The 26,225-nt window shown below is 40.1% G+C and overlaps 1 protein-coding gene across 1 annotated transcript in view; it reads left to right on the top strand.

The window, feature by feature from the left end:
- Window positions 1–552: 552 nt before the first annotated feature.
- tpo (thyroid peroxidase) overlaps window positions 553–26,225 on the top strand; it is an 88,786-nt gene continuing 63,113 nt past the window's right edge. The window contains exons 1-5 of the mRNA XM_063071325.1: window positions 553–646; window positions 2,972–3,065; window positions 6,014–6,186; window positions 12,538–12,670; window positions 24,633–24,762. Coding sequence (XP_062927395.1) covers window positions 553–646; window positions 2,972–3,065; window positions 6,014–6,186; window positions 12,538–12,670; window positions 24,633–24,762 — 624 coding nt within the window. The remainder of the gene's footprint in view (window positions 647–2,971; window positions 3,066–6,013; window positions 6,187–12,537; window positions 12,671–24,632; window positions 24,763–26,225) is intronic.

Here is a 26,225-nt window from a genome sequence, read left to right as displayed (position 1 = left end):
TATTCACTCTTGACCCAATCAGCAATTAACCCCAGAAGCATCTTGACGTTGCTAGAATAAAATATAAAGGAAATTAAATATCTCAAATGGAACATAATTACAGTGAGAAAATGAAACATTTCAATTTTGAATTTGAATTTGAACTTAGCTTAAAGAAAAACCCACAGCTCGGCCGAGCACTTGCATCCAGCAGTTTTTTTGTTTTGCATTTCGACAATGCCAATGTATTTTTGTAGCCACTGTTGTAATGGATGAATACTCATCAAAGGTCTAAATAAATTTGATGTAGGTCTATTCAACAAACTGCCACCCGAACAGTAACTTCAACTCAGAGCCTCACTAGAGGCTTGCCACTTGTATATGGCACATTAGTGACTTTTCAATTAACAGAGAAGAGCATTTAGAACTGCAATCAGAGTATTCATAATTATCCTGCCAGTGTGAACATGATCATATTAATAACAGCCTTTGGGGTTCACTTTATCAGTTCACTTCACTAAATAACTAATTTCAAATATGTATTTCTTTCTTCTCTGCTCCACTTCCTTCAGAATGAGATTGATAGCAATGCTGGGTTTTGCAGTCATGATTCTTTGCATGAGATTGCTTGTCCCTTTGAATAAGAAAGGTGAAATGATCACAACAGGTAAGTTTTTAAAGTTCATTATTTCAAAGAACTACTATGAGCAGGGAGAGGGGTTTAAAAAAGCTTTCATTATTACCTTATTAATTCTGTATTATTTCTTTTGCTGACTGTTCATCAGCAGAACTAGGTCAGGAAACTCACTACGTAACTTCTAATTAATTGATGCTTACGCTTTATTGTCACTGGGCCAACAACTTAAGACATGTTCCCTCTGTATCAATACTCACTAAAACCACTTTCCCAATTTATAACATCCAAATAGGAGATCTCCACTGGCCAGACAATTGACACTTTCTTGTCCCAATCCCTGAAATGGGGGTTCTTCCTTGCGATGATGGATCTCTTGAAAGAGCTATCACTGATAAGGCACTCAAACCATCTACTACTATATTCAGAATTTATCAATTCAAATATTGCCTTTCAGTGTCATTGGCTATAGGTCACCAGATTAACCTTTAACACCTTTTTAATGGCTCTGAACCTGAAGTGACAACTGGTGATTTATGGCTCTTTGTTCTGTTCAGTAACCGGCCTGAATCACTCTAGGCAGGCACAGAGCCCAGCATTCACAAACCAGCATGTTGATTCTAACCAAAGAATAGCTGACAAATTACTCCTTATTTGGAAAAGATCTCCAGTTCAGCAGATTACCTGAAGCATTATTTGGTCCACCTTAAAGCACTGAAAGCCAAACAACTTCATCTTGCAAACTGGAGGACATAAAATAGTGCCACAAAATGACAGCCTCAATCTCCAAGCACATGGCAAGAACAAAGATTTCTTTTCTCCCACTGTCCTTGACCCATTGGAGTTTGACGCTTTCTTCCATATATGAAATCTGCCATGGCCACCACTTTTCTAACCTTGTCTCAGAGATCATTGTTGTACTGAAACTTCTGACCAATGGTAGTTTTTTTTTCAAAACATTCTTAATGCCTTTGGAATTTCTGGAAGTGGAGATTTAAGGAGAAGTTTATCTTTGACCATTTATGTTATATCCACAATATTGGCTCTCAATACCCAAAATTTCAGAATTGAGGTACAGCACATACATGTTCCTGCACGTTGGTATATGTGACCAAGGATGATATTTTTTCCCCTAGTGTCTGCCTGGGAAGGGTAGGCTATAATTTTCTATTATAATTTACAATATAAAATTAGAGGCCGTTATCTTTGATTCATTTTGAGTTATATTTATATGCCATGAATATTTTGAATTTTTGTTCTGGATATTGCTTTTTGTGACCCGTCTCCTTCTTAGTTTTGTCTATGTCATTCACTTGCCTTGTCTGGAAAGCTAAACCATCCAATTCCAATAAAAATTGCTGACATAATGGATGGCCACAAACATGGTCTGATCATGTTGCTGATATGATAGAGCTATACATCACAAAAAAAGGTTTTTAACTCACCATACCCATGCAAACTGTAACACCAACCTTTACTAATCCCCATTACCATCACTTATTCTGTAGCTTTCTATGCCCTGATAATACAATAGATTGTGCAGATATGATATTTGGGCTATTAGATACACGCAGCCTCAGTACAGCAATCACTGAACTTCAAAGATTCATCTCAGAATCTGGATTCCGGAATGGCTAGCTTATGACTGGTTGGTGGCAGGCTGATTACAGTTGCTTCACTAAACCATCAGATGTACCTGCCTCTTCAGTTCTCTTTCTCATTTTTCTTTCTGTCTGTGACCTCCTGCATGGTTATAATAAAGTCCAATGTACACTGAACAAATAGCATCTCACCTTCAATTTAAGCACTTTGCAGCTTCTGACCTCAAATATCACATTCTACAATCTCAAATAACTTACCATCTTTGATTCAGCAGCGGTTGCTTCAATTTTACATCATCCATCTGTGACATTGACTCAGGTTTCCCCTCTTAAATAGTACAATCTGACAAGCTGAACACATTTTTAGTCTGTATCTTGCACTATTCATTTCTGTGTTTCTAATTGCCCACATTTGATAATATTTGTTCCATTTTCCCCTCTTTCTAATTGCTCTCATCAAACTATCAATCAAATGACCACCAAAAACATATTTCCGGAGCAATCTTGGTCTCTCTTTATCAGAAGTATGTCCTGTGTTCAATCAAAGCTTCCAACGCCTCCTCTGCAATGTGTTTCCTCTCTTCCCTATTCTCAATCAAGGGTCTCCAACCAGAAACATTAACTCTGTTTCTCTTTCCACGGATGCGGTCTGACCTGATGAATGTTTCTAGTAGTTTCTGATTAATTTTTTTGTTAGTAATCCCATTGCTATGAGATGATTCATAGGTGTGTTTCACCATTTTCTTCTATTCTGAAGAATGTTTAGAGAACCTTGGAGATCCCTTTTTGCCTAATGCAGTTCAAAGAGGATTAGATATGGCTGACAAAGCAATATATCACACAATGAAAAGGTAAGATCAATACGGAAGACAAGTGAACGCTTTGGAAATAAACATTTCTCTTAAAAGGAAATCGAGTTAGATTGCTTGCAGATTTCTACATAGATTCCTTAAATCTCCACAGAAGCAGCCCTTATATCCTGTTCCAATATCATGCAACTGGTAGAAAGAAAATTCTTGATGATCAAACTGAGTAGGATTCTCAAATGCTTTGCAACTCCAGCATAAGAGTCCTTCAATGGTTTGTTGGAGGCATCTCAAAATATTGGTCTGAAAGGTGGAATATTTATCACATTAATAACTGTGGACGGCCAGCACCTGTCCGTCAGCCCCTCCCAATTTTCTCCTATAAGGATATGTGTAAGATCAGACCAGAACCTGTAGGTGTTCTCAGACTACCTAACTTATCGACACAAATTTCTTACCCGTTATTTTGATGTGTAACACAGAAGATGTCAGAGGAACTCAACAGGTTATAGTGAATTCTCTCAATAGAAATTGACTGATTCATGAGTTCCTCCAGTATCTTGTGTCTTACTTTGGATTTCAGTATTTGCATTCCCATGTGCCTTTCTTTATTTTGTGGTATTCCATGAAGAAATGCCTTGCATTCTGTTGCCCTGTTGGGATGCAAAGGACTTTGGATTCCTTCTTTCCCTATGCATTATAAATGTGTGCTTATAATGAACATTTGACTCGTTATACTTGAACTCATTCATCAATGCACAAAAGGTGGAAGGCTACTAATAATCAGGGATCATTCACCTGAGTGTAGTGAATGTAGTAAAATCAGTCTGCATGATCACATTGTAATCCCAATTAAAATATCCTTAACTCTTCCAAGTAATCAATTGTTTGGAATAATCGAATTGTAGGGAAAAATATTTACTTGCACTATCAAAAATGTACTTGAAAACAGGGGCACAAGTTCAACTCTAATTGTCCATTGTATGTTTGGCTTTCCATATCTTCTTGTGTTTTGTAATGTCGTTTTGACAAAACACATCTGAAGGTACAGAGACTGGGCCTCTTTACCTCTCTCTGCAATTAGATCCTCGACATCCAAACTGGAAGACCACAATCTAGGTGTGTTGGTAATAATATCTCCTCCTTGCTCGTAATCAACACTGGCACAACTCAGGGATTTGTGCTTAGCCTACTGCTCTACTTTCTATATACCCATGACTGTGTGGCTGGCATAGCTCAAATGTCATCTATAAATTTGCTAATAATACAACCATTATTGGCAAAATCTCAGATGGTAACAAGAGGGCGTACCAGAACGAGATATACCAGTTAGATGAGTAGTGTCACAGCAACAACCTTGCACTCAGTGGCAGTAAGATCAAAGATCTGATTGTGGACTTCAGAAAGGGTAGGATGAGGGAACATGAACCAGTCCTCATAGATGGGGTCGGAAGTGGAAAGAGTGAGCAATTTCAAGTTCATTGCTGTCAAAATCTCTGAGGATCTAACCTGGTCCCAACGTAGTGATGCAGCTATAAAGAAGGCAAGACAGTGGCTATGTTTCATTAGGAGTGTGAGGAGATTTGGTATGTCACTTAAAACAGTCAGAAACTTCTACTGATAGCATGGAGAGCATTCTGAAAGGCTGCATCACTGTATGTTATGGGGAGTGCTACTGTACAGTATCAAAAGAAGCTACAGAAATTTGTAAAACTATTCAGCTCCATCTTGGGTACTGGCCTCCATAGTATCCAAGTTATCTTCAAGGAGTAGGGTCTCAGAAAGGCGGCATCCATTATTAAGGACCCCCATCATCCAGAACCATGTCATCTTCTTATTGCTACCGTCAGAAAGGAGATACAGAAGTCTGAAGGCACACACACAGCAATTCAGGAACAGCTTCTTCCCCTCTGTTATCTGATTCCTAAATGGACATTGAAACCATGAACACGACCTCACTTTTTAAATTATTTCTGTTTTGTGCTACTTTTAATTAAACTATTTAATATTTATGTATATATACTTACTATAATTGATTTACTTATTGATATATTTTCTAAATTATCATGTATTGCTTTGTATCGCTGCCATTAAGTTAACAAATTTCACAACATGTGCTGGTGATTCAAACCTGATTCTGATATATTGTCAATTAGATTAGATTATAAGGACACTCAGTCCTCATTTAGTGTCATTTAGATTGCATGCATTAAAAATAATACAACGTTCCTCCAGAATGATATCACAAGAAAACACAGGACAGACCAAGACTAAAACTGACAAAACCATGTAATTATAGCATATAGTTATAACAGTGCAAAGCAATACCATAATTTGATAAAGAGCAGACCATGGGCACAGTAAAAAAAAGTCTCAAAGTCCCGATAGACTCATCATCTCATGCAGGTGGCAGAAGGGAGAAACTCTTCCTGCCATGAACCTCCAAGCGCTGCCAACTTGCCGATTTAGCACCATTGGAAGCACCGACCGCAGATGGACTTTGAGTCCATCCAAAAACTTCGAGCCTCCGACCAGCCTGTCCAACACAGCCTCTCCGAGTACCATCCTCTGCCGAGCGCTTCGACCCCGCCCTGGCTGCCGAGCAACAGACAAAACTGAGGACTCGGGGCCTTTCCCTCTGGAGATTCTGAACTACACAGTAGCAGCAGCAGCGAAGCAGGCATTTCAGAAATTTCACCAGATGTTCCTTTATGCTCTCATGTCCATCTCCATCAAATTAGGATTGTGCACAGCACCCTACTTGACAAATAACAGACATCACCACCGGAGTGGCCACTGTGAGCTGCGTCGCGTCGCCATCTTCTCCTCCCTTATATTAGTCTAAAACTAGAATACACAAATTAATCTCAGAGTAATCAACTTTGTTTTGTACTAATTGTATAAAACATAATAAGGGTCATTTGATATTATTTGATCAAATATTTCTACACTTCACTTACAATCTGACATGAGATGACTTTATTTTTCTCTAGCAGGGATATCAATGTGAGTAATGTGCCCTCTTCTATTGAGCTGATGTCTTTTTTCAAGCGGCCAGACTCTGAGAGCGGAAAGATTTCAAGAGCTGCTGAGGTCATGGAAATGTCTTTGATTCTGATCCAAAAGACCGTACTCAAGAAATACAGAAGATCAGTGAATGCTACTGGTAAGGAGGTCTTGTCAATCCCCACAAATCAAAGGAAATTTTGAATGTATAGGAATTCTCCTCTCAAGTGTTCATTTGAGATAAAGTGAAACATTGCCCATATAGTCAGTGTCATTAGTTCAAAGATCAGACCCAACGTATGAAGAATGAATGTCTTCCTGCTATTTCGCTGTTGCCAAAATATATATTTGTGCTCCACCATTATAAAAGTAAATTATTTTATAAATATTCTCCACTCTAGAGTATAACTGAGATTGAATTAAAAAGCAAAACAATTTAGAACATGGGAACCATATGAAATTCCAGAATTTATGACATAATCTTGTTGCTCCGGAGGATAACACAATGTCATGAAGGCCATACCAGGTCAGAACATCAGCGAACCAGCTATGCAATCACAGCAGATACAAGACTTGTGCTTTCAAGTTTATAACTCCAGATTCTAGATTACTAATGGTTCGGAGGGGCTGAGGTGTGCAACAAGAACTGACCGGAGCGGACTGCCAAGGTGAAACAGAAACTGGGACCGTGGGGAGGGGGCTCGCTGTCGATAACGGGCAAGAACCTGGTCATCAGGTGTGAGGTGCTCTCAGGGCTGCTGAACTTGGCGCAGGTGTGGCCCATTCCCCACTCCTACAGCTCGGAAATCACCCGAGCTGTCTTCAGATTCATCTGGGGATCCGAGATGGAGTGGGTGAGACAGACTGTCATGCACAAGTCCCTGGACAATGGGAGAAAAAACATCCCCAATGTCACCTTCACCCTGATGGCCAGCTTCGTGTGTGGCTGCTTCAGGCTGTGCAGGGATCCCAGATACGTGGGCACAAAGTACTACTAAATCTTTGGCCTAAATCTCAGTTTAATTTGGAACTGGGCTGATTCTTTAGAAGGCACAATTGACAAAATAACTTTATTCAAAGATTCAAAAGATTCAAAAAAACTTTATTGTCATTCTAACCGTACATCAGCTCTGCAGGGCAGAATGAGACAGCGTTTCTCAGGAGCAGTGCAATCATAACATAACAAACGCAACACTAAATAATAAACATAATAATAAATAGTAAAACACAACAGCCACATGTCAATTAAAATCAAGTTATAAGTGTCCAGTGCAAGTTAAAAATGTCCAAAGCAGAGTCAGGTAGAGCAGCTACTTAGCAGTCTGACTGCCTGTGGAAGGAAGCTGTTTAGTAGCCTTGTGGTTTTAGTTTTGATGCTCCTGTAATGTTTGCCTGATGGCAGAAGAACAAACAGTTCATGGAGAGGGTGTGAGGGGTCTTTAATGATCTATCGTGTCTTCTGGAGGCATCGACTCTGAAAGAGGTCTTGGACAGAAGGTAGGGAGACCCCAATAACCTTCTCTGCTCCCCTAACCACCCTCTGCAAGGCTTTTTTGTCGACAGCACTGCAGCTGGAATACCAGGTTGTGATGCAAAAGGTCAGCACACTCTCAACCGCGCCTCTGTAGAATGTAGTTAAGATGTTAGTGGGGAGTGATGCCTGTTTAAGCTTCCTCAAAGTTCAATCTCTGCTGGGCCCGTTTCACAATCCCAGTGGTGTTCCTGGACCAGGTGAGATTGTCCGAGATCTGCACCCCAAGGAACTTGATGTTTTCCATTCTCTCCACTGTGGAGTCACTGATGTTGAGGGGTGTGTGCTCAGGCTGAGACCATCTGAAATCGACGATTATCTCCTTGGTTTTGGTAACATTAAGTATCAAGTTGTTATCCCTGTACCAGCTGTCTAGGTGTTTGACCTCCTCCCTGTACATTGTTTCATCATTTTTGCTGATGAGCCCCACCACTGTGGTATCATCTGCAAATTTAATGATCAGGTTCTCCTTGAATCTGGCTGTTGGTCAGAACAAAATTCAAACCTGACTCTGGAATATGTGCTTCAACCACTTTATTGCCTTATTTAATATATTATGACAGAATTTTTAGAAATTACATTTATTAAGCCGATGCAGGAGTATTTAAGGAGCATACTGTCTATTTCAAATTGTCTGTCCTCTGCTGCATAAATTTTCTTTTTGGATGCATTTGAACACTATAAAGTTATTTGAAAATATATTTCCAAGCAGGTTGACAGCATTTTTAAAGAAATTATTTGAGAGTAGCCAGATGATTTATCACTAATATTAGACTGCTTCTGAATATCTATTATTAGTCATAATATTCTGCAGTTTAGCCATGCTCCAGGTAGTTTACTGACACAAAACATATAGAGCTTTATTGCAAAACTTTATGCAAAGATCTGAGTGCAAAGTCATTAATCATACACTTTACATGAATATACAGTATTGAAACTCATGAAGATTATTGCTGTCAATAAATCTAGTCACTCAAAATAACAAACTAGGAAATAGTCTGCATTCTTAGAATTCTTAGAAGGTAAATAGGTTTCCTGAGAATCACACAAACTTCAAAATGATACTACTCACACTGACTATAATGAAGTCAGTTCATAATGTTAGAATCAAATCAATTTTTTTCTCCCTCCAGGAGAACTGATATTTATTAGAAGTCTTTCAGTTGTGTCCTCAGTCAATTATTTCTCAAAGACACATGCTTCTTTTAGCTTTCGCTAAAAGTTATGGGGAGCAGGTAAAGAAATTATTTTTCATTCAAGTACCTATGATCTAGAATTCATTCCCTGTAAGGAAAAAAAGAAACAATCAATGTCTTGAAAAGGGAATTGGATCAGCATTGGATACAGAATAACCTATGAGTCTCTGGAGATAGAGTGGGGAAATAGCCAAAATACTCTCATAGGAGGTAGCACAGATTTAGTTGGCTGAATGGTCTCCTCCTGTGCCTTACCAATTCTATAGTAAGTGTAATTATAATTCACATTTTATAACATTTAAAAAGGAAAAGACTGATAAAGACAAATGTAGGTCCCCTGCAAACAGAAACAGGTGAATTGATTATGGGGAGCAAGGACATGGCAGACCAATTGAATAATTACTTTGGTTCTGTCTTCACTAAGGAGGACATAAATAATCTTCCAGAAATAGTAAGGGACAGAGGGTCCAGTGAGATGGAGGAACTGAGCGAAATACATGTTAGTAGGGAAGTGGTGTTAGGTAAATTGAAGGGATTGAAGGCAGATAAATCCCCAGGGCCAGATGGTCTGCATCCCAGAGTGCTTAAGGAAGTGGCCCAAGAAATAGTGGATGCATTAGTGATAATTTTTCAAAACTCGTTAGATTCTGGACTAGTTCCTGAGGATTGGAGGGTGGCTAATGTAACCCCACTTTTTAAAAAAGGAGGGAGAGAGAAACCGGGGAATTATAGGCCGGTTAGCCTAACGTCGGTGGTGGGGAAACTGCTGGAGTCAGTTATCAAGGATGTGATAACAGCACATTTGGAAAGCGGTGAAATGATCGGACAAAGTCAGCATGGATTTGTGAAAGGAAAATCATGTCTGACGAATCTCATAGAATTTTTTGAGGATGTAACTAGTAGAGTGGATAGGGGAGAACCAGTGGATGTGGTATATTTGGATTTTCAAAAGGCTTTTGACAAGGTCCCACACAGGAGATTAGTGTGCAAACTTAAAGCACACGGTATTGGGGGTAAGGTATTGGTGTGGGTGGAGAATTGGTTAGCAGACAGGAAGCAAAGAGTGGGAATAAACGGGACCTTTTCAGAATGGCAGGCGGTGACTAGTGGGGTACCGCAAGGCTCAGTGCTGGGACCCCAGTTGTTTACAATATATATTAATGACTTGGATGAGGGAATTAAATGCAGCATCTCCAAGTTTGCGGATGACACAAAGCTGGGTGGCAGTGTTAGCAGTGAGGAGGATGCTAAGAGGATGCAGGGTGACTTGGATAGGTTGGGTGAGTGGGCAAACTCATGGCAGATGCAATTTAATGTGGATAAATGTGAAGTTATCCACTTTGGTGGCAAAAATAGGAAAACAGATTATTATCTGAATGGTGGCCGATTAGGAAAAGGGGAGGTGCAACGAGACCTGGGTGTCATTATACACCAGTCATTGAAAGTGGGCATGCAGGTACAGCAGGCGGTGAAAAAGGCGAACGGTATGCTGGCATTTATAGCGAGAGGATTCGAGTACAGGAGCAGGGAGGTACTACTGCAGTTGTACAAGGCCTTGGTGAGACCACACCTGGAGTATTGTGTGCAGTTTTGGTCCCCTAATCTGAGGAAAGACATCTTTGCCATAGAGGGAGTACAAAGAAGGTTCACCAGATTGATTCCTGGGATGGCAGGTCTTTCATATGAAGAAAGACTGGATGAACTGGGCTTGTACTCGTTGGAATTTAGAAGATTGAGGGGGGATCTGATTGAAACGTATAAGATCCTAAAGGGATTGGACAGGCTAGATGCGGGAAGATTGTTCCCGATGTTGGGGAGGTCTAGAACGAGGGGTCACAGTTTGAGGATAGAGGGGAAGCCTTTTAGGACCGAGGTTAGGAAAAACTTCTTCACACAGAGAGTGGTGAATCTGTGGAATTCTCTGCCACAGCAAACTGTTGAGGCCAGTTCATTAGCTATGTTTAAAAGGAAGTTAGATATGGCCCTTGTGGCTACAGGGGTCAGGGGGTATGGAGGGAAGGCTGGGTTCTGAGTTGGATGATCAGCCATGATCATAATAAATGGCGGTGCAGGCTCGAAGGACCGAATGGCCTACTCCTGCACCTATTTTCTATGTTTCTATGTTTCTAACTAAACATGGGATCTCTTGTTGACATGCAGTCAATCACACATGTGCACACATATACTGCATATTATGGCTACAGTTAAAGCTAGTATGCTACTGCTCCAGATTCCTTTTATAGTGATTCCTGTTAGCATACTGAGGTTAAAAATTAATTTGTATACTGAAGCAATTCCATATGATCATAAGACATAGGAGCAGAATTAGGCCACTGAGTCCATCAAGTCTGCTCCATCATTCCACCATGGCTGATTTATTATCCCTCTCAATCCCATTCTCTGCTTTCTCCCCATAACCTTTTGTGACCTGGCTAATGAAGAACCTATGAAGCTCAGCTTTAAATATACCAAATAAATTGGCCAGCACAACCATCTATGGCAATGAAATCCACTGATTCAATACCCTGTTCTAAATGGATGTCCTGCAACTCTGAAATTGTGCGCTCTGGTCCTAGACACTCCCACTATAGGATACACCTTCTCCAGATACACTCTATCCAGGCTTTCAGCATTTGGTAGGTTTCATTGAGATTCCCCACTTATTTTTCTAAACTCCACTGTGTACAGGCCCAGAGCCATTAAACACTCCTAATACAGTAGCCCTTTCATTCCCAGAATCATTCTCATGAATCCCCTCTGGACCCGCGTCAATCCCAGCACATCTTTTCTTAGATAAGAGGACCAAAAGTGCTCTCAATACTCTGTAGTCTGACTAGTGCCACAAACCCATCATTTCCACCATCCAAGTCATTGAGAAATAAGGTGAAAAGAAGTGGTCTGAACACCAACTCATGTGGAACACCACTAGCCAATCAAAAAAGGCCATCTTTACCCCCACTGTTTGCCTCCTACCAGTCAGCCAATTTTCTATCCATACTAGTGTCTTTCCAGTAATACCATGGGTTCTTATCTTGCTAAGCAGCCTTATGTACAGCATCTTGTCAAAAGCCTTCTGAAAATGCAAGTAAACATGTACTGACTCTCCTTTGTCTCTCATGCTTGTTACTTTCTCACAGAATTTCAACAGATTTGTCAGGCATCATCAATCAAATATTTTTCACACAACCTCCTGCAGTCATAAGAAGTATGAAACCTCCTTTTTTCCTTGAATACAGTCAGCTGGCCAAGTGGCAAACCAACATAACAGTATACCTTAAAATTGCTGCTTTATCTCCCACTTGCATACACAAAAGATTCAATTCTTGTTTTAGACACCTGTTCTGACAATCAGTTTTGGTTTAAATTAAATTCTCATTCAGAGCATTTCAGACTTGTAATGAGTCTACGCTTTATACCAATGCCCGTGCTGTGTCAGTGCCTGAGAAACCAACACAACAACATCAAATAACCAGACCAAGGAGTTTTCTGACAGACTGAATTCCTGATGGAAGTTGGTCCAGGTCCTTTACTCAAATTTCAGCATTGTGTGTATCAGGAAACCAAAGCCAGATGTCTGCAATGTTCTCACTAATTCAAGGCTTCAGAAACAGATCTTCTGTTGAATGATCAGTTCAGTGATACGACACCAGAAGATATGATGGTGGAAATTCAAAAATATACTTTCCTAATGTAAATTATTATATCAGTCCAGATGTGATATGTCCTATGAGTAATAAAAGAAACCTTGTCAATTTAAATGAGATTTTTTTCCATTTTGATTTAGGTCTACTCTCTCCGAATGGGTTGAAAGCTCTTCATGCTGCATCAGGATGTCTACCCCACATGCAGCCTCCAAAGTGTTCCAGTAGCTGTTTAGCCCAAAAGTACAGGTCGATCAATGGGAACTGCAACAACAGGTTTCTGGAACTTTCTTAATTTATTCTTCATCTCTTTATTATAATGCTTGGATCTTTTCCATATCAAAGATGTTAAGGTATTTGGATGTTGACATTAGCCAAGTACTTAGCACTACTTTTCCAATAACTAATGTTCCACATGCCTGCTTCTAACATTATTTGATAAAGAGCTTGTGTTCCTTCGAGTGGCTGAACTATTCAACCCTTGAGTATTTTGCTTCACAGTGATGGAGAGTGCCGACATTGAAATATCAACAGCTAATAACCAACGACCAGGAAAAAATATCTATTGTAACCTCATCACTTTTTGTAAAGTCCTGCAAAAATATATATTTTAATGTTGGCGTTGAAAAAGGCCACATTGAATATGAGAGAACTCAGCACCTACAGGAAAAGAGAAATGAAAATCAAGCTAGATAACGCAAACACAAGGAATTCTGCAGATGCTGGAAATTCAAGCAACACACATCAAAGTTGCTGGTGAACGCAGCAGGCCAGGCAGCATCTCTAGGAAGAGGTACAGTCGACGATTCGGCCCAAGACACTTCCTCAGGACTAACTGAAAGAAGAGCTAGTAAGAGATTTGGAAGTGGGAGGGGGAGGGGGAGGGATGGAGCCAAGAGCTGGACAGATGATTGGCAAAAGGGATATGAGAGGATCATGGAACAGGAGATCCAGGGAGAAAGAAAAGGGGGGCCGGGGGAACCCAGAGGATGGGCAAAGGGTATAGTGTTATAAATAAATAACAGATGGGGTACGAGGGGGAAGTGGGGCATTAGCGGAAGTTTGAGAAGTCAATGTTCATGCCATCAGGTTGGAGGCTACCCAGACGGTAGCACACATTTTAATTCCACGTCCCATTCCTGTTCTGATATGTCTACCCATGGCCTCCTCTATTGTAGAGATGAAACCACACTCAGGTTGGAGGAACAACATCTTATATTCCGTCTGGGTAGCCTCCAACCTGATGGCACGATCGTTGACTTCTCTAACTTCCGCTAATGCCCCACCTTCCCCTAGTACCCCATCTGTTATTTATTTATATACACACACATTCTTTCTTTCTCTCCTTTTTCACCCTCTGTCTCTCTCACTATACCCCTTGCCCATCCTCTGGGTTTCCCCCCTTCCCACTTTTCTTTCTCCCTGGGCCTCCTGTCCCATAATCCTCTCATATCCCTTTTGCCAATCTACTGTCCAGCTCTTGGCTCCATCCCTCCCCCTCCTGTCTTCTCCTATCATTTTGGATCTCCCCCTCCCCCTCCCACTTTCAAATCTCTTACTAGCTCTTCTTTCAGTTAGTCCTGACGAAGGTTCTCGGCCCGAAACGTCAACTGTACATCTTCCTAGAGATGCTGCCTAGTCTGCTGCGTTCACCAGCAACTTTGATGTGTCAAGCTAGATAAGATACCTTAGGGGTGTCAAATGTGACTCAGCTGGTGGCACACTCTTTTTTTGGCATATAAGAGTGTGGATTCAACGCCAGATATTTTGAACATAGTCAGCTAAAGCATCGGTGCTGTATTGCCTCAGACAAGGTTTTCAAATAAGATACTAGATCAAGCTTCCGACTGTTTGTGTGCTTGGTTGGAAATAAATGATCTATGGTGCTGATTTTAAGAAGAATAGAGGAATTATCTGTGGTGTCAACAGACAATAAGTGATTTGATATTTAGTTTGACATTTCTGTTTATATTGCCTTGCTGTTCAGAAATAGGCTTCTCACTTCTTACCTCTCAAAATCCTTTGGATTTGTGAACATCATTTAAAATACATCAAACTATGTTTTGATTGCTAGATTAACAAACCTCAAATCTTCAACCATATGTAGAAAGTGATATTTGTAAACATTATTTACAGGTCCATTGTCCTGTTATAAGTCATAATAGTGATGCTGACTCTAGAGCAAAGTCTCAGCTTTCAAAGATTCATTAAGCTATTATAGTCCTTCTGAGAACACCCAAGAGAATCATTTAGTCCAAGGTGTCAGCAAACTAGATGGTGTTTACACTATTTTTTGAAGAATACTTCCTCTCCCTAGTTTACTTGCCTTTTGTTCAACTGGTCAAGATGTAACCAATGTTTCCGCCCTATGGAAGATCTCCATTTCAATCCAGAGTCTATTTCTAGTTTTCTGGCCTCAATCAGCCAGCTGCTGAGATTTCATTAATCACAAAACTTTTAAGCATTGATAATTTCTGTTTTCTCCCTTATTTTTTCAGAAGGTGATAAGGTAAAAATGGAAAGGAAATGTGAAAAGCATTTTTAACTCCGAGAGTCGTGGGGATCTGGAATGCCTTGCCAGGGGTGGTGGTGCAAACAGTGTATAGAAACATTTAAGACATTCTAGTATACCAGATAAATATGCAGAGAATGGAGACACATGGCCTATGTGTAGGGGAAAATAATTAGATTAATTAGGAATCATTGGTTTGATTTGTCTGATACAACATCGTGGATTATCTTGTGCTGTACTGCTCTATGTTTTATGTTCTACATTCTAGTTTGTCATATGAATATTTTTCGTAGCATGTATAATTTTCCATTAGCCATTATGGCTATTTGTGCGTTGCATATTGCAATTCCTACATTCTTATGTCTGATCTTTCTTTCTTCCTGCTGCCATTCACTCATTGATCTGGTAACCTTGTTTGCTTCTTCTCCCCATGGTCATTCTAATTTACTTTATCAGAGACATATCCCACCCCCAGCCAGCCAGCTACATAATAAGCTTCTTTTGTCCTCTTCCCAGTTCTGATGAAAGGTTTCTCTTCCTACCAGAGATGGCCTGACCTGCTGAATATTTCCAGCATATTGTTTTTATTGTAAAATTTCTATCGGACAAGCTTTACTTCTGATTTTCACCTTTTGTGCTCTTTTCAAAAAGATTCCAAACTCATTTACTTTTTCAATTCATGTTTAAAGGATTTATTAATAAAACAAACTGAAGAATTGGCTGGTTCCATGATCTCATCCCAGGGTGAGACACCAAATCAATGGAGTGAAACTTCTAAAGTCCATTTCAACGAATATTCAATCCCATGCCAAATGGCCAGGCTTTCCAAAGATGGGCTCTGCATTCCCATTGTAGTCACTTCTTCCCCTATTCACAAAGACTGAAAATTCACCTCAAATCACTTCTTGTATTAATGTGATAATATATATATATTATGTTTTAAAACAAATGTATTACCTCTTTTGTTACTGTGTAGTGGTGAACAAAGAGTCTTGCTGTGATGTTCAAGCTGCAGTTTTTCAGTGGGAGTCAAGGGGGTGGAATACATTCATTCATTCTAGCATTCCTAATGCCTGAAAATCCATGCATCACTAGTGCATGTGAGATCAAGGATTGACAGTCTAATTTGGTAAACCACATTAGATATTTACATAATGCATTCTATTCTCCCATTTCCAAAAACATGGTTGAAGGAAACCAGCCTGCATATTAGAGAGGAACAGACTTGACCTTTTTCACACCATGTTTTTACGTCCCTCCAGACTGATCTCCCTCCTGACAACTTACCCTTGCATGTGGAATAAGTGCTACACTTGCCTCTACAACTACTCCCTCACTACCATTCAGGACCCTAAGCAGTCCTTCCAGGTGAGGCAACACTTCACCTGTGAGTCTGCTGGGGTCATTTACTGTGTTCAGTGCTCCCGGTGTGGCCCCCTGTAAATTGGTGAGACCTGATACAGATTGGGAGACCGCTTCACCGAACATCAGTGCTCTATCCACCAGAACAAGCGGGATCTCCCATGGCCACCCATTTTAATTCCACTTCCCATCCATGGCCTCTTCCACTGTTGTGATGAGTCCTCACTTCTTAGGTTGGAGGAAAAACACCTTATATTCTATTTGAGTAGCTTCCAACCTGATGGCATGAACACTGATTTCTCAAACTTCCAGTAATGCCCCCTACACACCCCCCTTCACCATTTCCCATCCCCTTTTCCCTCGCTCACCTTACCTCCTTGCCTGCCCATTGCCTCCCTCTGGTGCTCCTTCTGCCTTTTTCTTTCTTCCGTAGCTTTCTGTCTCTTTCACCAATCAACTTCCCATCTCTTTACTTCATCCCTCCCCTCCAGGTTTCACCTACTGCCTGGTGTTTCTTTCACTCCTCTCCTCCTCCGCCCCCCCCACCCCCAGCTTTTAAATCTACGCTCCTGCCTGTTGTTCCAGTCCTGCGAAGGGTTTCAGCCTAAAACGTCAACTGTACTTTTTTTTTCCCGTAGATGCTATCTGGCCTGCTGAGTTCCTCCAACATTTTGTGTGTGTTGCTCAGATTTCCAGCATCTGCAGATTTTCTCTTGTTTATGTTTTTACTGCTGTGAGAAGAAAAGGGAAAGAATTGTAAAAATGAAATATTTTATGTGGCTTAAAACAGATGTTCATTATATTCATATATTTAAAGCAATCATACATTGAAAAATCAAATTAACTAGCCAATCGGTAATACAGTGGAAATCTTTTCAATGACTTAATGAAGGACAATTATATGATCAGTTCAGGCCTAGCATTATCATCATTACTGGATTAATGGCAGAAGCTTCAGAATACTCTGGTTATCAAGATTCTGAACAAAAAAGAAAGCAGAAGTACTTAGGTAAGTGGTTTAACTGCAAGGACAAATATTGGGAGAGTCTAGAGACTGACATTAGTGCTGAGATGTGAACCTGACTTTACCAGTTGATGCTTACCTGCTTATTAGGAAACTAGCTTTCGCTGTCCTCCATTCCCTTCTAAGGTATCCCAGGTCCCTCCATCATTCTCTTGAGCAGATCTGCTGCCCAGAATTGCAGGTACTAAGATTGAAATCTTGATCTGGCTTCTCCAGCTCAAGGCACAAGAATTAGAAGCAGCAATAGGCCATCCAATCCTTCACACCTGTTTTACAATTCCATAAGATAATGGCTGCTTTTTCTTCCTCTTGAGAGCAATTTTTTATCAATAATCCTACATCCCTTGACTATTTTAATTATTAAAAATATATCACTCTCTGCCTTGAACATACTTGGTGACTGAACCGTTACTGTTCTCTTAGAAAGAGAAATCCAAGGAAAATTCACTAGCCTCTGAAGGAAGTACTTTATTCTCATCTCAGACCTAAATGGCTAGCTGCATATTCTGAGTTCTAACTGTCCCAACCAGTAGAAATATCAAGTTACATTCACTCCGACAAGCTCCGTAAGAATATTGTGTTACGTACCCTGTAACTGGGTTGCCAAACCAGCAGAAATGGATCACTCAGTTGGAGTCTGGATTACTGGAACTGAGAAAGTTTTATTAAAGAAATAAGGCAACGCAGTACTCTAATCAAAAGGATAATGAATGCAACAGTTCAGCAATGATAAACACACATGTACACAGAAACTAGGATAATAGGATCAATCAAGCTCCATCGTCGTCTAGGGGTAAATGACCAGTTTCAAAGTGACGCAAAGTTCAGTTCAATTGAGTTCAGTTCAGTTCACAATAATCATTGTCATGGGAGAGAGAGAGAGAAAGTGAATGAATATTCAAAAACGGCTTCCACACAGACCTTCGATATTCCTCACAGTCAGCTTTCGGGCGAGCCCTTTGTAATGTCTTCTGAGGTCACCGACTGTGACCCCTCCGTTCCTCTACAGTGAACCTGGCACCCAGGCAAGGGCGGACACACACCAGGTTCCCGCCGATCATTCCTTTCCACCCTGTGCGTCTATGGCTAGGTCCCGCGACCAACCCTCCAAAAACTCCCACCGACTTGTGGGAGACGCACCGCTTCCAGGGTCTCGTTACCTCGGGGTGTCGTGTGTGTGTGTTGCCTTAGCGAACCTGTCCCTTTTTATCCCCCTGCTGGGGTATCGCCTGTCCATCACTTCAAACAGTTCAGGGTTCAAAGAGGAGCCGATCATGACAGTGCTCAAACCGTGTCTCCTTCCGTTAATCTCTCCCGTCCCTTCATTAACATCTCCAAATGCTGCTCCATTGTTTTTCCTTATCTCTCTTTCTCCTGAAGACAGGTGGCAGACCAACTGCTGATCCCACTGGTGCCAGCACAGGACAGTTAACATCTTAGTCTATGTGTACTTTCGTCACACTCCTCACCTTTTAGGATTTTTACCGGGGTAAAAATTACAAACATGAATACATTATTTGATACACACAAATATACATCTTCATCAGCTATTTGGCTAATACAGCGAATTTTAGGTTGTTAACACCTGACAGACAGTCAGCCATCACATTTTCTGTTCCTTTTATATGTGTTATTAATAATCCCTTAGACCAGGCTCCAACTTAGCAAACTTCATAGTGGCCAAAAACACGGATGAATTGTGATCAATGTAACCTCTCATTGGGTTTCGTCCTGGACCACAATAACAAGGGTAGTCCCATTCCGACTTAGTTTTCTCTCACAAGGGCTTAGTAGGAGGGGGAGGGGTAGTAACCGCAGAGTTATTGAAAAACTTCCTACAGTACCCCACCATCTCCAAGAGCCTTTGAGGGTCCTCTTGTCTGTCGGGGTTGGGATGTCAGAGATAGCCCGCACTTTAGCTTGCATCGCTGCCAGCTGACCCTGTGTCACCATAATTCCCAGATAAGTGACATTCGTGTGGCCGAACTCATTTTTTTCAAGGTTCACTATCAAGCTGGCTTCAGGCAGCCGTATCATATCACCAATACACACTTCTGTGTTCGTTAGCCCTTTCGTCACTGAATTACTCATTCTATAGAGATGTTGCTCACTAGGCTGACCTAGCGTGACAAACACTACCCAACGTCCCAGTTCTTTGCATCGCCTCGGGACAGTCAAACGCACTTGTGCGAGCCATTTAATTACTTCTCCTAAAGAGTCGCTTTGTTCGGGGATTAAGGGAGAGGCCTTATCAGCAGAGCTGGCCAAAACAATAGCCTTCTCCCATCTGGTCGATACCATACTCATCTTTTCAAAATGTTTTTTTTCTCTTATCAGGGGGACCCTAGCTTCATTGATTTCTGCGCTAACACCAACTAGGTTTGTTAGCATATCAAAAGCCTGTGACCGTCTCAGTTTGCGTCTGCCATAATCAATAACATCCTTCCTCCTGTGCAGCCGGTAAACCTCTTTCATGATTCCACCAACTGACCAGTTTCAAAGTGACGCAAAGTTCAGTTCAATTGAGTTCAGTTCAGTTCACAGTAATCACTGCCATGGGAGAGAGAGAGAGAAAGCGAATGAATATTCAAAAACGGCTTCCACACAGACCTTCGATATTCCTCGCAGTCAGCTTTCGGGCGAGCCCTTTGTAATGTCTTCTGAGGTCACCGACTGTGACCCCTCCATTCTTCTACAGTGAACCTGGCACCCAGGCAAGGGCGGACACACACTAGGTTCCCGCCGATCGTTCCTTTCCACCCTGTGCGTCTATGGCTTGGTCCCGCCACCAGCCCACCAAAAACTCCCACCGACTTGTGAGAGACGCACCGCTTCCAGGGTCTCGTTACCTCATGGTGTTGTGTGTGTTGCCTTAGCGAATCTCTCCCTTTTTATCCCCCTGCTGGGGTATCGCCTGTCCATCACTTCAAACAGTTCAGGGTTCAAAGAGGAGCCGATCTTGACAGTTCTCAGACCGTGTCTCCTTCCGTTAAACTCTCCCGTCCCTTCATTAACATCTCCAAATGCTGCTCCATTGTTTTTCCTTATCTCTCTTTCTCCTGAAGACAGGTGGCAGACCAACTGCTGATCCCACTGGTGCCAGCACAGGACAGTTAACATCTTGGTCTATGTGTACTTTCGTCACAATTGTACGAGGTTTCCTATTATTTTTCAAAGTATAGGCCCAATCTGCTTAATCTCTCTGCATGGGGCAGCCTCCTTCCCTCCCTCCTCCTTCTCTTCCACACTGGAATTCACACCACATAATCATACTACACTCATTTGTCAAGAACCAATATAATTCACCTTTGCTGCATTCTTTTTGTCTCAAGCATATCCTTCCTTGGGCTGTGAAAACCAGCAGTTGCACAATATTTCAGACATTCTCACTATTGTCTTGAGTAGTTACAGGAAAGTCTATTTTTACTTGTAGTCAAGTCTTCTTTTTTGCAGTTAAGTTCAACATAACAGTTGTCTTCATACCATCCCATTGTCCTACTTCTGCGTCATGGTCAGCTGGTATAGATAAGGGTGCACTTACATTGAATTTACAAAGAACTGCAATAAATATTCAGCCTCTCACCACCCATACTTAAATCATCCACAATTTTATAATAACCAAAAAAATGTTGAGCAGGAAAATTAATTATAAAAACATCTGTCTTCATAATTTTATTATTTACACTGGACTGTCACAAAGTGTGAACATAAAATCACATTATTCCACAAAATTATGGAAATTTACAGTAAGAGCCCATTATGTTCATGTTGTTCATAAAGGGACTTCAGATTGATCTTCTCCAGCAGCTTCTGATCTATAGGCCCACAAATTAACAATTCTTCAAGCACATAATCTACATTATCTAATGGTAAATTTGTCTTAGTTTAATTCCAGCAATATTTCTCAGTTCTTTGTCCCACATTCTTCATTTTATTAATATATTTCAAACTGATTGATTATTCATTTAATTGGACTTTGTTAGTGCAGATTATTACATACTTCTGCTAATCCCACTGTAACCACTAAGTAATGAAAAAAAATCCTTTAATGGAACAGTTTGAAATGAATAATACACATACAGAAGTATTTTATTTTAATCTGTAAAGCATTTTGCAGGTATGGGGTATATAATTATTGCCTCACCAATCACCTTAGGACAGCTAAAATTCAACCATATTAGTCTGGGATTTGAGTGTTAGGTAGGCCAGAATAAGTAGGTTTTCTTCCTTGGAGAACATTGGCAATGCAATTGGGTTTCTATAACACTCCAGCTGTTTCTTGTTCACTTTTTCTCTCCTGCCAGATTTTTACTTTGAAGGTTTTAACCAAGAAGTTCATATTCTCAAACTGACATTGTAGAATGTGAATTGTACTTCTCAGAATTATTAGTTTGGACACTAGGTTTATAATCCAGAAGCATACTTATTATATTTGTCAATAAATTGGCTCTTTGATTTATTCAACGTTTTGCCTGAGCGTCTCTGGTGGGATTGAACTATTCAAATCTAACAGAATGGCATAACCTAGAAGTCCTTTGAAAGTTTATTAAGGCTGAACAAATACTACAAATAAGATAATACAAATACAAGCATACATAAGAGATGATGCAATAAATTATCAGAGATTTTATATCATATAATGTGCAAAGTATTGTGAATTAATATGACCTTTTTACTCTAACAATTTTACAAAGTTTCTGCTTTACCTGTAACTTCATTTTAAATGTATTTCCCTCAAACTGATTCTGAACATGGTCACTCAGAAGAGCTTGTTCTTGTCTACGTCACTGATTTTCACGATCTGCACATCCCTTACGAGCTGCACTTCAACATTAAATACTACTTACTCCTTAAGTATCAGCAATCACCCCAAAGCAGGTATCCATGAGAGTCCAGTGGATTAGTTTTGTTTACTGCTGCTTGGAAGTTATTGAGTACTCGTTATTTTACAAAACCAAATCAGACTTACAATATTTTGAATGATGCAGTCCACCTTTTACTGTTTACTTGTGCTATCTTTATCCTATTTCTATGGTGTTAGTCCATGAATTGGTCAATAAAAATGTCATTTTCTTTGATATGAGTTGTTTAGTTTGAGAATTATTCCAACAGTAATGTCTTAATGTGGGTAGCCTAATTTAAACATCATCCTGAAAAGTTAGTGAATGGATTTTCCTGAACCAATGATTCTGATGTTTACTACATTGAAAGGCTGTGTGAAAAGGAACCATACACGGATAGAGTATCGGTCTAGTTGTTGCTTGCCTGTTCATCATTATAGAATAATACAATTAAAATACAGAGAAGAATGGAGATAGTTATATTCTAATTTCACCTCCTTTGTTTATTCACCAGTATTCCAATAAATTGGAATGAATATGCACAGTTTTTTATGCAAGGTTGGAGAATCAAGAACCAGAAGGCAGAGGTTTAATTTGAGAAGGGAGAAATCTAGTAGGAACCTTGGATTCAATCCTTTCACCCAGAAAGGGGCCCGTATATGGAATTTAGCAATTAAAGGGTATTTGTACAAGTAGATGGATAGGAAATAATTTTCTAGATCTCTATCATTACCTTCAAAAAACTAGGTAATGCCAGAGATCTAGAAAATTATACGGTGAGCAGGAAGAATGAAATTAGGAGAGCCAGAAGGGGCCATCAGAAGGCCTTGGTAAGCAGGATTAAGGAAAACCCCAAGGCATTCCACAAGTATGTGAAGAGCAAGGGGATAAGACCAATCAAGTGTGACGGTGGGAAAGTGTGTATGGAACTGGAGGAGGTAGTGGAGGTACTTAATAAATACTTTACTTCAATATTCACTACGGAAAAAGACCTTGGCTCTTGTAAGGATGACATACAGTGGACTGAAAACCTTGAGCATATAGACATTAAGGAAAAGGATGTGCTGGAGCGTTTACAAAGCATCAAGTTGGATAAGTCAATGGGACCGGATGAGATATACCCCAGGCTACAGTGGGAAGTGAGGGAGGAGATTGCTGAGCCTCTGGCAATGATCTTTGCATCATCAATAAGGATGGGAGAGGATCTGGAGGATTGGAGGGTTGCGGATGTTGTTCCCTTATTCAAGAAAGCGAGTAGAGGTAACCCAGGAAATTATAGACCGGTGAGTCTTACTTCAGTGGTTGGTAAGTTGATGGAGAAGATCCTGAAAGGCAGGATTTATGAACATTTGGAGAGGTATAATATGATTAGGAATAGTCAGCATGGCTTTGACAAAGGCAGGTCATGCTTTATGAGCCTGACTGAATTTTTTGAGGATGAAAGTAGAGCGGTAGATGTAGTGTATATGGATTTCAGCAAGGCATGCAAGCCTTATTGAGAAAATAAGGAGGCATGGGACCCAAGGAGACATTGCTTTGCAGATCAAAAACTGGCTTGCACACAGAAAGCAAAGGGTAGTTGTAGACAGGTCATATTCTGCATGGAGTTTGGTATTTTTTCTTAGAGAAAATAGACAATGTCAATCTATGTTTTCCTTTGTCAGGGAACAATGATAGTTCTTGCATGAAGAAGTTTCACATTCACAGGTTATAATAAATCAATTACATGTGACTCCAATAAATTAACAAATCTTGTAAGTTAAACCTGGTGGTCAAAGTGCAGGAATATTTAAAACAGGTTTTCTGTATCTAAAGTGATTAAGCATTTTGATACTTTTTACTAAGTTTTAAATTATTTCCTTAATGTATTTCCTGCAACTGTTTTTGCTTAGGAGACTGGATTCTAGAGAGTAATATTGAAATTACCATGTGATTGAATTTGTGAAATAATATCTGAAAATCCTGTCTGCAGTCTGAATCCTGTCCCTTATTGCTTTGAGCAAAGCAGCGTCCAGTAGAAAGAGTATCTGGGTTGTTCTGAGGCAAAGCTTGAGATGAACTATTGTAGGTTATACTTGCTAACGTTTTCTACATTTTTGGGCATAATTGAAAATTATGCATTTTGTTTTGGGGCAAAAAGGACAGCAAAGCGTGATCAGCACCATATATTTGTCAGATGCATGATGATAAATTTTAAAAGCTGGATACAATCTTGTGTAGTCTAAAATAGTTCCAGTCTTTGCCAGAAAGGTAAGAGTTAGGACATGTTTTGTACATTCACAGTAGCTGAATATACTGTGGTATCACTTAGTCTGATCCTTGACAATGTACTGTATCTATTTTAAGGAAAAGCAATTTATGTGGCTGAAAGCACAGCATGAGAATGGCAATACAAATTCACATGAATAAGCAGAAAATTCTTCAAAATAGCTTGAATACAAAAACATAACCTGTATACTGTACTCAGGAATGGCAGTTTTGCTTTGAATCCTCTTTCAGAAATAATACTAGATGGGGTGCCTCGAACACTGCTCTTCTACGGTGGCTAGCTCCAAATTATGAGGATGGATTCAGCCAACCAAAAGGGTGGAATTCTGAACACACATACAAAGGCTTTAAGTTACCACTTGTGAGTACTTCACCTTCTCTTGACTCCAGGGGCTTGAAGGGGAAGCGAACTTTGACTGCTTTTAGAAGGGGTACTTTAAATGGATGCATATTGTAAATGTTCATCTTTCATGCACACAAATCTACAGCTAATGTGTCTAATAATTATGGAGTAGAGTGGAGGAGGTGGACAGGTGGCCCCTGCTGCCTGACCCTTCCCAAACCATCATCATTGTATTCCTCTACTTCGCTCTGAGAGCATTTTCAGAGCAAGAAATGTTTATTTGACTAAAACATTTGTTTTATTTCTAAGAATTTTACCTTAATTTTCCATATTTAACTACCCAGTATTATGTAAAATGAGCGAGCTTCTGTATTACTTAATTGTGTATTAGTATTAATTTGAAGTGTTTCCAAAAGGTCTTGTTTGGAGAAAGCTGCTAATTAATGTACATTTCAATTTGTGATGGAAAAGGCAATGCTGCTTTGCTTAGATGTTGCAATTTGTCTCTTTACTTACATAAGCTTCATGTTAATTTAATTTGTTCACAGATATATTGACCATGGAAAATATTACAGTTTACATTTGATACCTCTCCATTCCTCTCAATGCATATCAGTATGAACTGGTATGTTCCAACCTTCATAACTAGCAAACTAGTGTTCATTGGATAAGTTAGAGACATAATGAAAATGTGTCTTTGAGAATATCAGAATCTAGTTTAATATTACCGGTATATGTCATGAAATTTGTTAACTTTGCAGCAGCAGTACAATGAAATACATGACAAGTATAGAAAAAAATCTGTCAATTACAGTAAGTATATATATGCATATTAAATAGTTAAATACGTAGTACAAGAACAGAAATAAAGTAGTGAGGTAGTGTTCAGGGTTTCAATGTCTGTTTAGAAGTAGGATGGCAGAGGGGAAGAAATTGTTCCTGATTCTTCTTCTTTACCTCTGTCTTGATGGTAACAATGAGAAGAGGGCATGTCCTGAGTGGTGGGGTTCTTAATGATGGACACCGCCTTTCTGAGACACTACTCCTTGAAGATGTCTTGGATACTGCAGATGTTAGTACCCATAATGGAGATGACTAACTGTACAACTTTCTGAAACTTACTTTGATCCTGTGCAGTAGCCCCTCCCCCTCCCACCCACACATACCAGACAATGATACAGCCAGTCAGAATGCTCTCCACAGTTCATCAGTAGAAGTTCTTATGTGTTTTAGGCAGCAAACCAAATCTCCTCAAACTCTTAATGAAATATAGCCACTGTCTTGCCCTCTTTATAGCTGCTTCAATATGTTGGGACTATGTTAGGTCTTCAGAGATATTGACATACAGGAACCTGAAATTGCTCACTCTCTCCACTTCTGAGCTCTCTATGAGGTTTGGTTTGTGTTCCCTCATCTTACCTTTTTTAAAGTCCACAATCAACTCTTTGGTCTTACTGATGTTGAGTGCAAAGTTGTTGGTG

The sequence above is a fragment of the Mobula hypostoma genome, chromosome 2 (assembly GCF_963921235.1).
Source record: "Mobula hypostoma chromosome 2, sMobHyp1.1, whole genome shotgun sequence".
Classification (NCBI taxonomy): domain Eukaryota; kingdom Metazoa; phylum Chordata; class Chondrichthyes; order Myliobatiformes; family Myliobatidae; genus Mobula; species Mobula hypostoma.
The sequence above is the reverse complement of the archived record's forward strand: the minus strand, read 5'-3'. Positions and strand labels throughout refer to the sequence as shown.